This window comes from Dermacentor silvarum, chromosome 8, assembly GCF_013339745.2.
Source record: "Dermacentor silvarum isolate Dsil-2018 chromosome 8, BIME_Dsil_1.4, whole genome shotgun sequence".
Taxonomy (NCBI): Eukaryota; Metazoa; Arthropoda; class Arachnida; order Ixodida; family Ixodidae; genus Dermacentor; species Dermacentor silvarum.
Window position 1 is genome coordinate 23,555,274 of NC_051161.1, and position 14,753 is coordinate 23,570,026.

A 14,753-nucleotide genomic window follows, 5' to 3' on the forward strand; every position below is an offset into this window, starting at 1 on the left:
CCGTGTACGTGCTTGCGTTGTAGTGCATGTTAAAGAACCGCAGGTGGTCAAATTAATCCGGAGGCCCCTCCACTACGGCGTACCTCACAGTTCAGAACTGTTTTGGCACGTAAAACCCCTAGAAAGAATACGAGGCGTGCGGAGCTGAAGTTCTCGTCATCTTCATGACTGTATTTGAGCTAGCAATGTACTGATTTGAGCTAGCAGCGGCGAAGGCCTCGCGACATCCTCGCAGCGCGGCCGCAGCGCGCGTCTTCATCTGAGACACGCTTTTCACTAACCGCGCGCCACATCCATTATCTTTCGCCAGTGAGCTGGTCGCCACAACAAATTGCCCGCCCATCGCGATGTAGCCGGTGCTCTTCATCTTCGACAGCTTTGCCTGGTCAAAGCGAAACTACTGCTTACCGCAAACCGCTGCGGAGAAAACCGCGGCCGTTATCGACGATATCATGGTCGGCGACCTTGCGGTTCAGAAGGCAGGCGGCCGACGCCATAGCCGACGCACTCACCAAGTCAAAACGAAACTACCGTTGCTTGCAACAAGTGCGCACGAAACCGCGGTCGCTATCGACGCTATCATGGATGGCGACTACGCAGCTGCGAAAGCCTCAGCAGCACGAGCGCGAAAAACCGTCAAAAAAACTACTATTCCGCCACCATGCTGCGGACGAAATTTTCTGGTTTATCGACGCGATCATAGATCGCGATACGCACTTTGAAGGCACGCGGCTAGCCGCCAACGCGGTGTCAACGCGCGGCGATATAACGCAAGAATAAAGGCTTTGAGGTCACAATTAGGCACAAGAGTTCCGGCGTTGCTGTCAGTCACGTATAGCGTACGATTGCCGCTGAGGACCTACCAATGAGTGACTGCATAGCTTCGTTTTTGGGACGCTAGCGCCGTTTTAAAGCTCTTTTGCGGCGCCGGCACAGTTGTGGTGCTCCGCGCATCAGTTTTTTTTATTCTCCGAAGTATAACATCAGTGCGCCGCTATCGGCACACCACCCTATCTACAAACGGAGAAATGCGCACGGTGGTAAGTCAGAGCCTCCGAGATTCAAGTGCGAAAGCTTAGGCGCGCTGTCCCATGGCTGCCCTGTTTTCGAAGATTGGGTGGTACAAGCTGCTTGCGGATTTATTGCGCAAAGTTCGCGCGCGTTGCCGTTCGACAACTGTGATGTGCTTTTATTGCGATAGCAATTATATGGACCACTCAAAAGCAGATTTCTGCCGTCGGCGTCGCGTCGCCGTGAGGTTCCGTAGGACGTCATTTGGAGAAGAAATCGTCGCCGCGCGCCGAACGCTCTGCATGTGCGAGTGGAAGGGCGCGAGGGGCGCGTCTTTCACTGGGAGTGAAACGCACGGCGGAGAACAAACGCGCGTTCTGCGCGGCTCGCTAAGGGCTGCAGAAGTATGCGTCTCTGTTCTATCCTTCACAATCAACCATGTATGTAGAGCAACGCGCCTTCTTCCAACGAGCGAGAGGCCATGGGGGAGGGGGAGGGAAGGGAGGCGACGTTTAGCGCGGCACGCAGTGCCTATTTATATCAGAGGCTCCGCAACAGTCACCAACGCCGCACGCATTTTGAGCGAACTCGGACAAAACGCCGATGGCGTCGACACAGTTCTGCGTGTTGCCGATGCTGCTGCATGTCCAAGTTTATACAGCGGATAAAGCTAATATCATTACTCCGTATAGCTCTCTACAAAGTTTGCTATCGCAATGATGCTTCGCCTTTCAGTGAAACTGCGACAACTTTTTGACACTCGGGCATAGGTAATTGAGGTTCTGTGCATCAAGCGCACCTCGGTCGCCTGTTTTCGCCACTTGGCGAGCCGGGGACCACGGAAACTTTATCAGTGGCTCGCGGAAACCCGGCAGGGGCCTGCGGACCCCCTTGTTCCGCGGAACCCACTTTGAGACCCATTTCTAAATAAACAATTTGACCGAAACAATAACGAATCCTGCCTTGGCTCGATATATTTCGATGAGCGTACTAAGAAGCATCCAGAAGGCCCCAAGCAACTTGGTCCTGTTCTAATATGGCAGTCAACTCTATTTAATGACAAGGGGCATCATTTATGAACAATCAAAATGTAAACCTCCTAAATCGTGAGATATAATCACCGCAGCGAAGCGATATCATGTGATCCCACTTTCAACACAAGAACGATTGCAGCGCAAACGCTTGCAGTGGTGGCCCTCGCTCCAAATAATGGTTCACTTGAACTTTTGATAAAGCATACTTCATAATGTGCAGTACAATGACTGAAACTTGCTAATGTAGCAAACACTGGAATGTCAACATTGCTATACAGTCGAACCCACTCAAACAATATTGAAATGCCACGAAAATTCTATTGTTATAACCGATAATTGTTTAACCGGGGTTACAAGAAAAACAAAATACAGGGATGGCATAGCTGTTGTGAAAAAACTATAATGGCGGGGAGGCATATGTCCCTCCTGAACACCTTCCTCCATCTGGCTGCTGTTTGTGTTGACTCATAACTGTTAAATTCTGCTTCCTGCGTGCTCTGATCGCTTGTAAGAAGGCACGGCTGTTGGTGTTGCACTGCTATAACAACTGCAAAACGGGGTCACGGGAGGCAAGTGACATGCGAGCTCCGCCCAGCAAGTCCCGCAAGGACTGAATCATCTGCAGGGCTTTCTGCGAAGACATTGAGGCAGCCTGCCCTGCCACGTCATCGCTGCTATCGTTGCTATCCGATGCAAGCACAATCGCAACGATCGCCTCATCTTGTAAAGCACTTCGTTTCCAAATATATAGCAGTGCGCTTTCTTTTCACCAGCAATGCCGTGCATTGCCAGTGATCAGCAGTAAGATCAGCCGTCTTCCGTTTCAGCAACGAGTCTAACGAAGCCAAGAAACCACATCGCCAGGAACGACTTCGACACAACCGGCAAAGATGAGCGCAAGCACGTAAAGCCGTTGGCAGAACTGCATGGAATGAGGGTCCAGCCGGCTAGTGCGCACTCTTGGTTCCGGAGCGCCATCAAGCTATAAGCGCAGTGGGAGCGGTTCATTCGTGTTTTGGAGGGAGGTGCGGTGTAGAGCTATGGGTGCAGCCCATTAGTTTTCTGAGGGGTGGAAGGGCGACGGGAGAGAGGCGCGCAATACAGAGAAGGCTGGAAAACAGCGTGGCGAGGTGCGGCGGCTCAAATATCTTATTTTCAAGGATTTCGCATTCCATTACCTTTCGGCACAGACACCCAGTGGCCTGACTTGATTATAACCGATAATGCGGCCTGGGGGCATTGTAGTAAGCGGGTTATTTCACCATAGAAACATACAAAAGTTGATGGTGCAGCAGCTTCTCATTGCTATAACCAATATATTGTTAAAATCGGTGTCGTTTTAAGGTAGGTTCGACTGTATAACAATGGTGAAAAAGACTTCATTATTCGAAAACTATTTGAAAAGTTTTCGCTTCAATTCTCTTTTGGCACTATTCGATTCATACTTGATTCGGTCTCAGAAATTGCTATTTGCACATACTTGGATGTTAGAGAGCCTTGCTAGATCCTTCACATCCCCAGATGAGGAAGAGGAGGTGCACCCTACCGTGGGTGGGTTGACCCTGCCCACACTTGAGCCCCCACCACCACGTTCCTCATCACCATCACCCACGGCCGAGTTGATGCGAGGTGCCGGCACCACTCCCATCCTGGCGCATATGCCAGAGCCTGGCTTTGGCGATCTGGACACCTCGGAGGAGCCCTGGCCCAGTGAGCCCTTCGAGCCAGCTACTACTGCTGCAACTGCTGCTACCACCAGCAGTGCCGCCTCGTCTGGCTGGCTGGGCTTCGACCAGGGCCGGCCACACGAGACCACGTCCACCGCAGTGTCCAGGCCAGCGATGGCGAAGACAGTTGTATCTGGATCAGCGATGCCTGGCACAGCGATGACCGGTTCGACAATGCCTGGCACATAATGCCTGGCACAGCGATGGCCGGTTCGACAATGCCTGGCACAGCGATGGCTGGTTCAGTGATGCCTGGTGCGGCGATTCCCAGTTCGGTGGCGATGCCTGGCACAGCAATTCCCAGTTCTATGGCGATGCCCGGGGCTGCAATGGCAGGTGCTGCGATTGCCTGGAACTGTACTGGTTGGCCTGCAATGGCCAGTCCAGCGATGCCCGCTTCAGCAGTGGGTGCACCATTGCCTGGTGCAGCCATAGTCAAGCCACCAGCCAGGCCGGCTTCGGCCCTGGATGACCTCAACTTTGCCATTCAGCAAGCCATGGGCGGTGTCTCGTCGCCTGCTCACAGTGCAGTCCCATCAGGTGGCGCAATGTTGCGCTCTGTATCCCTTGGTTGGCATGAAAGCCTTGGTTATATTCTCTTTGGTTGTCGTTTGTTGAGTTTGCATGTGGAGGTTGTTTATATTGGCACATTGTAGTTGTCGGCAGCTTGACACACTCCCTGTACTCATCGTTGCAGGTCTGGACTCATTTGGAGACGTGCTTCAGCCTCGGCCACTTATGAGTGGGCTGGCCAGCCCTGCAACCAGTGCACCCACAGCTTGTGAAGCACCACTAGCAGCCTCAAAGGCTCCAGCTTCGACAGGGGGTGGCCTGCTGAAGGGCGACTTGGATGCTACACTGGCTAGTCTTGCACAAAACCTGGACATCAATGGCCCAAAGCAGGCTGCGGCACGCAAGTAAGTGTACAGTGGGGCTCATGCACAGTTCACCAGCCTTTCTGAGGAGGTTTTTCAAAAGTCGGACTTTTGATGCCAGCCTTCTATATAACAACCCACTTCACAACTTCCTTCATGCTGAGACAGATGTGCCTGTGATCCTCACTGTCAGTATTGCTTAGCACAGATCTGTAATGTGCTAAGCAATACTGACAACAAGAAGCTGCCAGTGTTAACGTCTTTCACCTTGTTAGTGGTTTACAACTGCTTCATGCAGCAGGACACAGCACAGTGAGCGGACAATTGACACTGACTGCATCAAAAACAGCTCTTCTCAGTAAAATGTTTCTACAATGCCTCTGAAACAATTCTGGCTAATTGGCACAGCTTTGGTCATTTCCTTCCAAAGTACGAAGGGGGCAATTATGCAAGCTTCAGAACTCTCTATCGTAGTTGTGCTACGTGCTTGTACAGGACTTCAGGCGGAGGCCACCAGTGGGGGTCACCCAAGCCAGCTGGCAAGACCGGTGGCACCAACTGGACTCCAGTTGGTGGAGCGTGGGCTGGCAGTGGCTCCCCTCAGCACCTCTTCCAGCCACAGCCACAACCGGTGAGGCTCCTTTTAAGGTGCTCCACCTGGCAAGACAGTGTAATGTAAAGACCTTGTTTCAATCGTTCACAAAGAGCTCAATGCCTTCTACCAGTGGTTCTCAGCTTGTCATGGACCCAGTGAACCCACTCAGAAACAACCTTGAGTAAGCTTTTTTTTTTATATATACAAATGCAGTTATTGTTACTTTCTCCAGTTTTTGTAATATCTGTTGCTAGTGTTGCAACTGCAATCTCCTGAGCTGTCTGGTGCTTCACACTGTGATGCAGACGTTACCGGCAGCCCCCGTGGCAGGTGCACAGTGGGGACCCATGGGGGGCACCTTGGACCCACGCCTCTGGTGCCATTCCGACCTCAAATGGGAGCACAGCCCCCTATGATGACTGCGGCAGCACCCGGCATGTTCGGCGCCCCGGCACCTGCACCGAGCAGCCAGCCTGCTGTCAACGACCCTTTTGGCGCCCTCTGAAGCTTCAGGTATATAAAAGCCTCTGCACCACGTCAATGAAAGTTCATTCAATAGATGTTCCCTTGGACTCCTTCAGCTATGCCAGTGAAGCTGCGTTCCTACAGCTTCTCTGGTATGGCTAAATGTACAGCTTCCCTTTTTTTTCTTTCTTGGAATATGTTGCCCAGTTTAAAAGTAGGGGTGTGTGAATACTCGAATATTTCATTTTGAATTGAATAGTGATTGTTCAAATAATTCAATTCACAAATTGTATATCTAATATTTAGTATTGTGAATTTTCGACATGGCCATACTATTGGCCACACTGTCTAGCCCGTTAGGCCTAATTGGAGCTGTGTCGTGCGAAGTTGCTGTGGGCCTCCCGATTTGAGAACTCTTTACCGTTGGCACCGATAACGACACGGTGCCGTGCCGAGTGATGGGGCACGTCCCCTACTTTTGTCTGTCGCACATATTGGCATTAACTCTTTCCCTACCATTGGGAAAATAGGTGTTTTTGTAGGTTACGCCAGATATTTTTTTCTGAAGGAACTACTGCACTCAATATTTTCTCTAATACATAAACAAAAAGCAAAATGATTGCACCTCACGCAAAGTTTTATTAACGAGATGTGTGTCATAAAGAAGAGATATAAATTGCCGAAATCAAGATTGTTAAATAAATTTGAACAAAGTTTGTAAAGACATGCTTGTATCGACTAAGAAAAAAATGTAGTGATATGAGATGTACAAAATATATTGCTGTCTAATAAACATTATCTCCAAAAAAATCCAAATTTTCATTGAACAAGTATTCTGCTACAAAAATTTAACTGCAAGCGCTACAGTTGGGTGTTCCGGGCTGCAGCCACTGATGTTGTGGGCTGGTTTCGTTCCTCGTCGCTCTCATTATCAAAGTCCGACGAAAAAGTAGCATCCTCAGACTCGCTGCTGCGAGTCCGAGGACAAAATCAGCCGCAGACACAGCAAAGTCACGAGATCTGCAATCTTTAGAAGCACGCGCCACTCGCAGAGGCAGCCATTTTTGCTTTCTACTTTGAGGATCCTGAAACTTTGGAGCACGTTTAAAAATTATCGCCTGGCAGGGAAAAAGTGAACTGCTTAGAAAACAAAAATATAGCTCTCCTCCTTCACGTCCAATAGCTCAGTGTGTCCGTGCGCGATATGGAAGGTCTCAAAAGCAGCGTTTCAAACCATTGACAGTGGACTGACAATGTCCAGTGGGTGCAGTACAGAAAGAGTTGACAAGCTGATGATAACCCACAGAAACAACCCGCCATAAAGATGGAAAAACCCTTGTTTTCTGGAAGAGAACTGGAAAGCAATAGTACTTTCAAGGCAACAAAAGATTGCCATTAAGCACAGAAAACCCCATTGGTATTCCGCCGGACAACTTCACTATTCAGCTTCAGAGGGAAAAAGCACTATAAAGTCCAGACATCCTATTAATAAAAAAAATTCACCGATGGTTACGATACTTTCTAATGCGAAATTTGAGCGCAGCTCTAAACGCGTTTGCATTTCGCAATATATTGAGGCATCGCACCGATCACCGCACCGACTGGCAGAGCCGCAATGCGCGATGCTATAAATAGACCGGCCACATAATTGCCCCTTCCCGGCAACTGAAGCTTATGCAATCGAAATCTTTACCAGGAAACGCTTGTTCGAATATTTGCACAACACTATTGTTAAGCAATGTGATTAGCTTCCTGAGCATGTGCAGCACTGTCTTTGCCTAAATTTGGAAGCATGAAAGTTTGTGTTAAATTTTCTGATATTCAATATTCGATTCAATATTCGGCTTTGTTTTCTTGATTCAATTGAATATTCGATTCGAAATCTCCTTTTCAGTATTTGCACGGCCCTATTTAAAAGCAACATAGAGTGCCTTTATGCTGTATTTTTGGTGTTCAGCATTGACACATCCATTTAACTTCTTACGATAACCATGCCTTTGTGGCGAAATGAGTGCCATTGTGCATCTGCGTTCACTGGTAACTGTGTGAAACGCATTTCAGCGGAGATTGCAGTGAAGTGATCGTCTATAGTTTTTTTTCATACAAAGCAGAAAATGCTACAATGGCTAGCTAGACTTCTCGCTGCTTGCATTCACAACCAAAGAAATAGCATCATGTATGAAAGAAAGATGTAGGTATGCGTAATGTAATTAAATGTAACATTGTCCCATGCGGACAATGTTACATTGTCATATTTTGCAATCTGTCGCAAAATATGATGTAACTATTTTATAGAACGCATCACAGATCTGAGCCATTTACCAACCACCGAATAAGCAGAGCGGCACATCTCTGCAACCGACGTAGTACACCACATACGGGAAGCACAGAGGTACACAAATTTGTAATTTGGCGTGACCATTCATTCACAAGTTGTAGTTGTAACATATGAAGTAGTAATTCTGGAGAAGGCCATTGCAGATCAAAAACAACTGCACTTCTACAACTTGCACTGCTTGCACAGTTTGCACTGCGTTGCTTCCAAAGTATGTAAGGGAGTATGAGTAGGGTCCTTTGTATTCATGTTTTAGTTTAATTTTTTAAATCTGGGGGGTAACAATAGAGTCTTAATCTTAGAGGAAAACCGGGGAGAAATTGGGTGGTTCGTAGTCTGGCAGAAATACTGAGAAGTAGGTTTTGTTGTTTGGCTGCCCTAAGTCCAGGATGTTTCTGGCAACCTTTACGAACAGTTAACACAGTGGTGTTCTTTTGGACACAAAACATTTTATTTAAAGAAGCGAAATCTTTCACTGAAATATGTAACGGCGATGAGAGCTGCTTGCAAATCTCGTGATGAATTCGTTTTTACAAATTGTTGTAGGGCATTATTATTACGCTTATGAGAAACGGCATCAGTAAAAACAACAAATTGAGATAGGTTTTACAATCCCTACTTTACTTTTTTCTCTGCACTTTTTTAGTGCAGAGAAAAAATAGGATGTCTGTGTGCACTACTTTTTGTGCACTACTTGCAAAAAGTAGTGCACACAGGCATCCTTCACAGGAGGTGAGATGCTTTTCCTTGTCTTACAAGCTCATGCTGATGTATATCAAGTGCATATTGAGCATTGTGTTCATAGACGTGTCGAGCCTGTCGTCCTTCACTGTTGTTATTTTGTTTTACTAGTTCCCATTATGTGCTCTTGCAACAAAATTAAATACCGACTAGATGAATTGCCCATGCTTGAAGTAATGTAGTTCGGTAAACATCCTCTCATCACAGCTGCCATTCGCACTGCAGAGCGACGTTACCACTGCGTTAATTCGCTTGCTAGAGCATTACTTATATGCATGCAGCATACCAGAAATGCGATGCAGTGTGCCATTGTCATATTCATGTAAACGTGGCTACTAAAACAGCAACAAGCTTTCTCCACTCAATGCTGCCAGCCTCTGAATATATATTTTTATATACGGCAGTTGAGGTATAGAGAAAATGAGGCATATGTATACCATAACCATATAAATATTTATAATATATCCAGACCACTTGCTCACAAAGGGTAGGCAGCATTCATTAGTTTTGGGACACATTTATTTATTAATACTTTTTACTACAGGGAAAATTCAGAAAGAAATCGGGTTTAGCCCAATTTTCATAAATTTTGGTCGGTGTGTAAACATTGAGAATTACCGAGTTTTACCTGAAAACTAAGGATCTTGAGTATAAGTGACCTGAATTTCACATGTGCTGATTCTAGAAAGGTACTCTTTTATGGATTAATTTGAAACCGTGGAGTACTGAAAGAAGTTTTAAGATTGTACGAATATTCTATTTAATATTGCTGCATCACTTTCATCCTGTCCAAATCCTCCGTTGACACTCCTCACGAACACGAACCTAATTGAAGTAGACGTCGATGGTGTTCCGTTGACGGCTTTGGTTGATACTGGAGCCCAAGTGTCCATAATGAGCTCTAACCATAATGAGCAACACCAACGCCTGCATTCTGTTTTCCCACTGCTCCATGTCACTGCCGAGCAGCGCCATGACTCGTCCTTCGCGTAACATTATGCTATTCAATATTCGCTTCGGCTCGAGTTTCAGCATTAGAAATTTAGAAGTTTTCGAAATATTCTAAACTAATTAATGTACATATTTTTTTCATGTACAAGATGCACCACCAATTACAACACCCCGGAAATAACTGCATACGACCAAATAATTTTCATTCACCCAAAAAGCGAAGCATTGATTGTGATAGAAAATTATTAGACAGCTATATGAAGTAAGGTTAGTACTTTTATTGGCCATTTAAACTCATGTAAACATACGTTTACTAACTAAATTGTTGTCATGCATGCACTGGCACACATGAACATATCTCACTTAATGAGTGCGGACACTTGCTGTCAGAACGCTGCCGTGATGAAGAGCGGTAGCAGCAGCGAGCGAATTCCCCTCCGTGCTGCCTCTAACGCAAACAAGATGCACAAGAACACAGTGCACATGAATGCATCAGCCATCTCGGGTCGCCCTGTCTTTGCAGCCATCGAAGATTACCTCCCAAATTGCGACTGCACTGCCCCATGCGCAGCCGCAGCTGTAGAAGACATGCCCCCTTCCCTCCACCCTCATCTTCCTCCATGCATGCTTTTCCACAGAACTAGAGCATACAGGACGCAGCCACAATCTTATTATTTCCACGATATTATTATTTCACTCTGCACATTTAGCACACACAGGGTAAGCTTCGTCCTCTGCTGTCACTTCTCTAGGAATCCACTGTACTTTTCTCGCCTTCTCTTATCCTATAGTCCAATCTTCCAGTGAGATGCTCACAGTGCAGTGGCAACCACTGCATCGACCCACATGTCTCTGATATCACGTGACCAGAAGTCCCCATTTTCACGGCGCGGTGATCTCTGGTCAACAGCCAGCAGTCTCGTTTTGAATTCATCGCACTGAAGCACAGTACAGTATAGACCTCTTATAACGTAACCGTTTATAGTGTAGAACTGGCTACAACGCGGCCTTTTCAGACTCCCGTTTACCCTCCCATAGAACTCCATGTATACGCATACCGCTTACAGTGCAGCCCCGCTACCGTGCGTACCGAGTAAAAACAAAACTACTGTTCGCCGCAACCGCTGCGGAGAAAACCGCGGCCGCTATCGACGCGATCGTGGATAGCGGCCGCAGTTTTCTCCGCAGCGGTTGCGGCGAACAGTAGTTTTGATTTTACTCGGTACACGCGTCGGCCGCATGTGTAAAAAAACTGCGTAGTCGCCATCGATGATCGCATATAGTGACCACGGTTTCAACTGCAGTTGTTGCAGCGAATGGTAGTTAATTCGTCCAGACTCGGTGCGTGCGTCGGGCGCGTGCCTTCAGCACCGCAAAGTCGCCTTTCATAATCGCGTTGATAGCGGTCACTGTTTTTTCCGCAGCAGTTGCGGCAAACAGTTGTTTCGTTTTGACTCGGTGCAAAGCTGTCGAGCTTGAAGAGCACCGGCTGCATCGCAATTATGTTTTCGCCAGCTCACTGGCGAAAACGTAATGGCAATGTGCGCGCGATAATACAAAGCATGTCTACATGCTTGGTCTACATGTTTTGCATACGTGCAGAGCTTGAAAATCGTTTTGGTTATAGTGCGGTACCGCTTATAGTGCAGATACTGTATTCGCGACTCCGGCGATTTACATTATAAGCGGTCTACACTGTACAATTCATTGTTTGCTGCGCAATTGGGGAATTGAAGCTTCAGTTGTCAGCTATCCAAGTAAGCAAAAAAGATAATTTTGTTTTGTCAGTACTCCTTTAAAATATATGTAGTTTTACTGGAGATGCAACGTAAGATACTCTTATCTCCTTTGCATAGAATCCTTTAGCTTCTTTCCTTTCTATTTCTTGCAAACCTTTGCAGAGCACTAAACCTTACAGGTAAGCCATGCCTTCAAGGCAGCAATGGTAAGGCTGTCTGACTACAGTTGCTTTGTGGATCGAGTCTTCGCTTATTTTGCTGAAACACGCCGCTGTTGATTGTTGAGTCACTATGTGAGACAACAGTACTTGCTATCCTCATTAATTTCATCTATTAGACATATGAAATACTATTCCCTATTAGAGTTTGTTTACTACACTGTCATCGTTGACTTTTGCCCCTGTCATGTAAAAGTTCTGTGTGAACTTTTGACTGAATTGCAGCAACTTACTCCCCCCCATTGCACTGAATGCCTTTAGACACTGTGGCCCCTGATGTTACTGATCCTGTTCATGAAGGCACTATCTTTTATGTGATGACAAACAATTCTTTGCAATGGGAAACCAAATTGCACTGTTAAGTCAATTAATTAGCACACACTGCTATGGCATTCTGCTGCTAAGCAGGAGGTCAGGGATTTCATTCCTGTCCACTTGCAGCCGCATTTCTATGGCAGCAAAATACGAAAACACTTGTGTACTTAAATTTAAAAAACGCAGCTGTTCAGAATTAATCCAGACAGAGCTTGCCATTACACTGCCTCTCATAGCTCCTGTGTTGTTTTGTGTCGTTCAACACCGTGAATCAAGGTCAATGTGAATCTGTGTACCATCTCCTGTCAACGTTTCATTTGTTCACGATAATGAGCAAATGGTCTGCAACATGTGAAACGAAGGCTTGACCAACTTGTTCACTTGCATTGTGCTTTCTACTTTGTTTCCTTCCTTGGTTAGGGTTATCAACATAAGCTTGCACTGTGCGCAGGTGCGGACCCCCCCGGCCCGAGAGGAGCGACAGACGGCTAGTCCCCGCAGTATTCCCTCCCCCCAGAGGTTATTTATGTGTGAGAGAGGGCGCGTGTTTGCGCAGGAGGCTGCGGAGTGTTTGTGCATGCTGTACATTTTGTTTCTGCACATGCCCCCCGTGCTGGCCAGAGATGACACATTCCACAGTGTTGCTCTCCCTGGACCCGTGGAGCAGCCCAGCTTTAGGAGTCCTCCCCTCCGGCTGTTTAGCAAGCTAGGCCACCCCCCCTGCTGTGATGTACTTGTGGAGCATGCCAAAATAAATTTGTTGCCTTATTACAGCACCAGGCTCTTCCTTCCTTGGTTGCAGTGTACTTCTCATCCGTTGTGCACTGGAAAAGAGAAATTTGCCTCCGCAGTCTGCACCGCCCCCTCTCACAGCACACAAGAGAGGGTCACAAGTGTCATTTAAAGGGATACCAAAGGCAAATATTGAGTCGAGCAAAATGACAGTCTTTTACTTCAATTGACAAAATGATGCGAGCAAAGGACTGGATTGATGCTGACGCTTTGAACATCTAGTACCAGATCCTGCAACATGTCCCGTTTTCAACTGATGAATTGTAGTAGATTATTGGCAATAAAGGCTCATTGCAATGCCTTTAAATGTGAAAAATGCAGTGTTCCAGACTGATTGGGAATTCCTAGAGAACTTGTTGATGCTATTGCTTCATGCTGTTCTATTGGCAGTTTCTACAAGAAGGTTGCACAACCTCTGTGCATGGTTAAATTGAAACAGGCAGTAGCACCGGACAGAGAATGACCTCTGGAATCACCGGTGCAACTATGCAAGCTATCCATTTGATCATGAACGACATTTGTGAATGACCTGTTTGATAATGAACGATATAGTCTGTGATCACTTTGTTCACAATTTTCTGTGCAACTGAATCTCTTGGCATAAAACAAATGTTGTGAAGTTACTAGAATGTATTGTCATTTCAGGTTGATTCAATGTTTGCGTATAGTGTCCCCTTAATGATAGTGCATTGTTGTGGGCAGGCTGCCACCATTCATGCCTAGCTGTTTTGTTAATAGCATAGAACTTTTGAGTGCCTAATAAAGACTCGAGCTGTTGAACACCAATGCTGTGTCAATTCATCTGCTTTTGTTGCATTGGCTACTGTACACATTGCACTCTGGCAGATATAATGAGTTTAATGAAGGCCAGGTATTTCCTGTGTGATTGAAGAGAATTAATGCCTGCAAACATTTGTATAAGGAATTCTAAAGTGCAGTGGCATGCTAAGTTTCCTGGCTACATGCAAATTTCTCTGCCGCTGATGCAGTGCACCTAACAAAAACATTTCCAAAAATGTTTCCAGCATGCAATTCTGCTGATGAGCAGATAGCTGTGGATTAAATTCCCTGCCACAGGGGCCACATTTTGATAGGGGCAGAAAGCAGAAATGCTCATGTACTGAGCATTACATAGATGGTCAAAATTTGTAGACAACCACTACAGTGCATCTCCATAGCACTGTTTCTTTGAAACAAACCAACTTGTCACTCTTCAGCATATGTATTTCCTTGTTGCTTGCTTGCTAATTTGTCCATCAGGTCTTGTGCTAGAGAGACAGGAAGTCCCTTACTAAAAGTAGGGCTGTGCAAATATTCAAAATTTCTCAAATAATTGGAATAGTCTGCTACTCGTTTCTAGAAATTGCTATTCGAAATGGAGGAAAATTCACTTCTGTTCAAATACAAGGGATAAGATTTATTGGAGTCTCGAGGAACAGTGAGCGATGCAAGCGAGGTATTCCGAACGGTTCTACCACAGTAGAGCTGAGGTAGTTGCGCAGGGGCATCGGCTACTGGGTGAACGCACTCGGCAGACCACTTCTCAATAATTGCCATTCATTGACTAAAAATCCCTTGCATTTAGGCAGCCTGTATATGAATTTGTTGTCCTGTTTAGGCAAAGTAATTTATTATTCGGCCAGTCGTGCTAAGTTTGCATCTCTTTAAAACGATGTGCGATACTATATCACTTTTTCCCAACAAACACAACATGCTACGTGCAGTTCATTTGTTTGTAATTGTGCGCCAGATAACTGAATGCAGTTTCCAACTTACAAGCTCCTCAGCTGACCAGTCTTCCACTTGCAAAAGGCATTACATGCATGTATCAAATGTAAATAAGGCTTTTACCAAACAGATTTGGTGCAAACTAAATCTGTAGCACCAAATCTGTAGCGCATGTCACACCAGGCATAAATTCGAGTTCTGCTTGGTACAGGCTACCATGGTTGAGT

At 46.3% G+C, this 14,753-nt stretch overlaps 1 protein-coding gene and 1 long non-coding RNA gene across 3 annotated transcripts in view; one reads left to right on the plus strand and one right to left on the minus strand.

The window, feature by feature from the left end:
- Nucleotides 1–2,634, minus strand: part of LOC125947375 (uncharacterized) — a 23,920-nt gene extending 21,286 nt beyond the window's left edge. The window contains exon 1 of the long non-coding RNA XR_007468251.1: nt 2,480–2,634. This is a non-coding gene — a long non-coding RNA (uncharacterized LOC125947375). The remainder of the gene's footprint in view (nt 1–2,479) is intronic.
- The window catches only part of LOC119460802 (phosphatidylinositol-binding clathrin assembly protein LAP-like), a 56,593-nt gene extending 43,814 nt beyond the window's left edge, over nt 1–12,779 (plus strand). The window contains exon 18 of one of the 2 annotated variants that reach the window (XM_049671965.1): nt 5,143–5,341. In XM_049671965.1, coding sequence (XP_049527922.1) covers nt 5,143–5,326 — 184 coding nt within the window. In that variant the 3' untranslated portion in view covers nt 5,327–5,341. Of the gene's footprint in view, nt 1–5,142; nt 5,342–12,457 lie in introns of those variants that run through there. The other variant, XM_049671964.1, reaches the window with a different exon arrangement.
- Nucleotides 12,780–14,753: the final 1,974 nt, after the last annotated feature.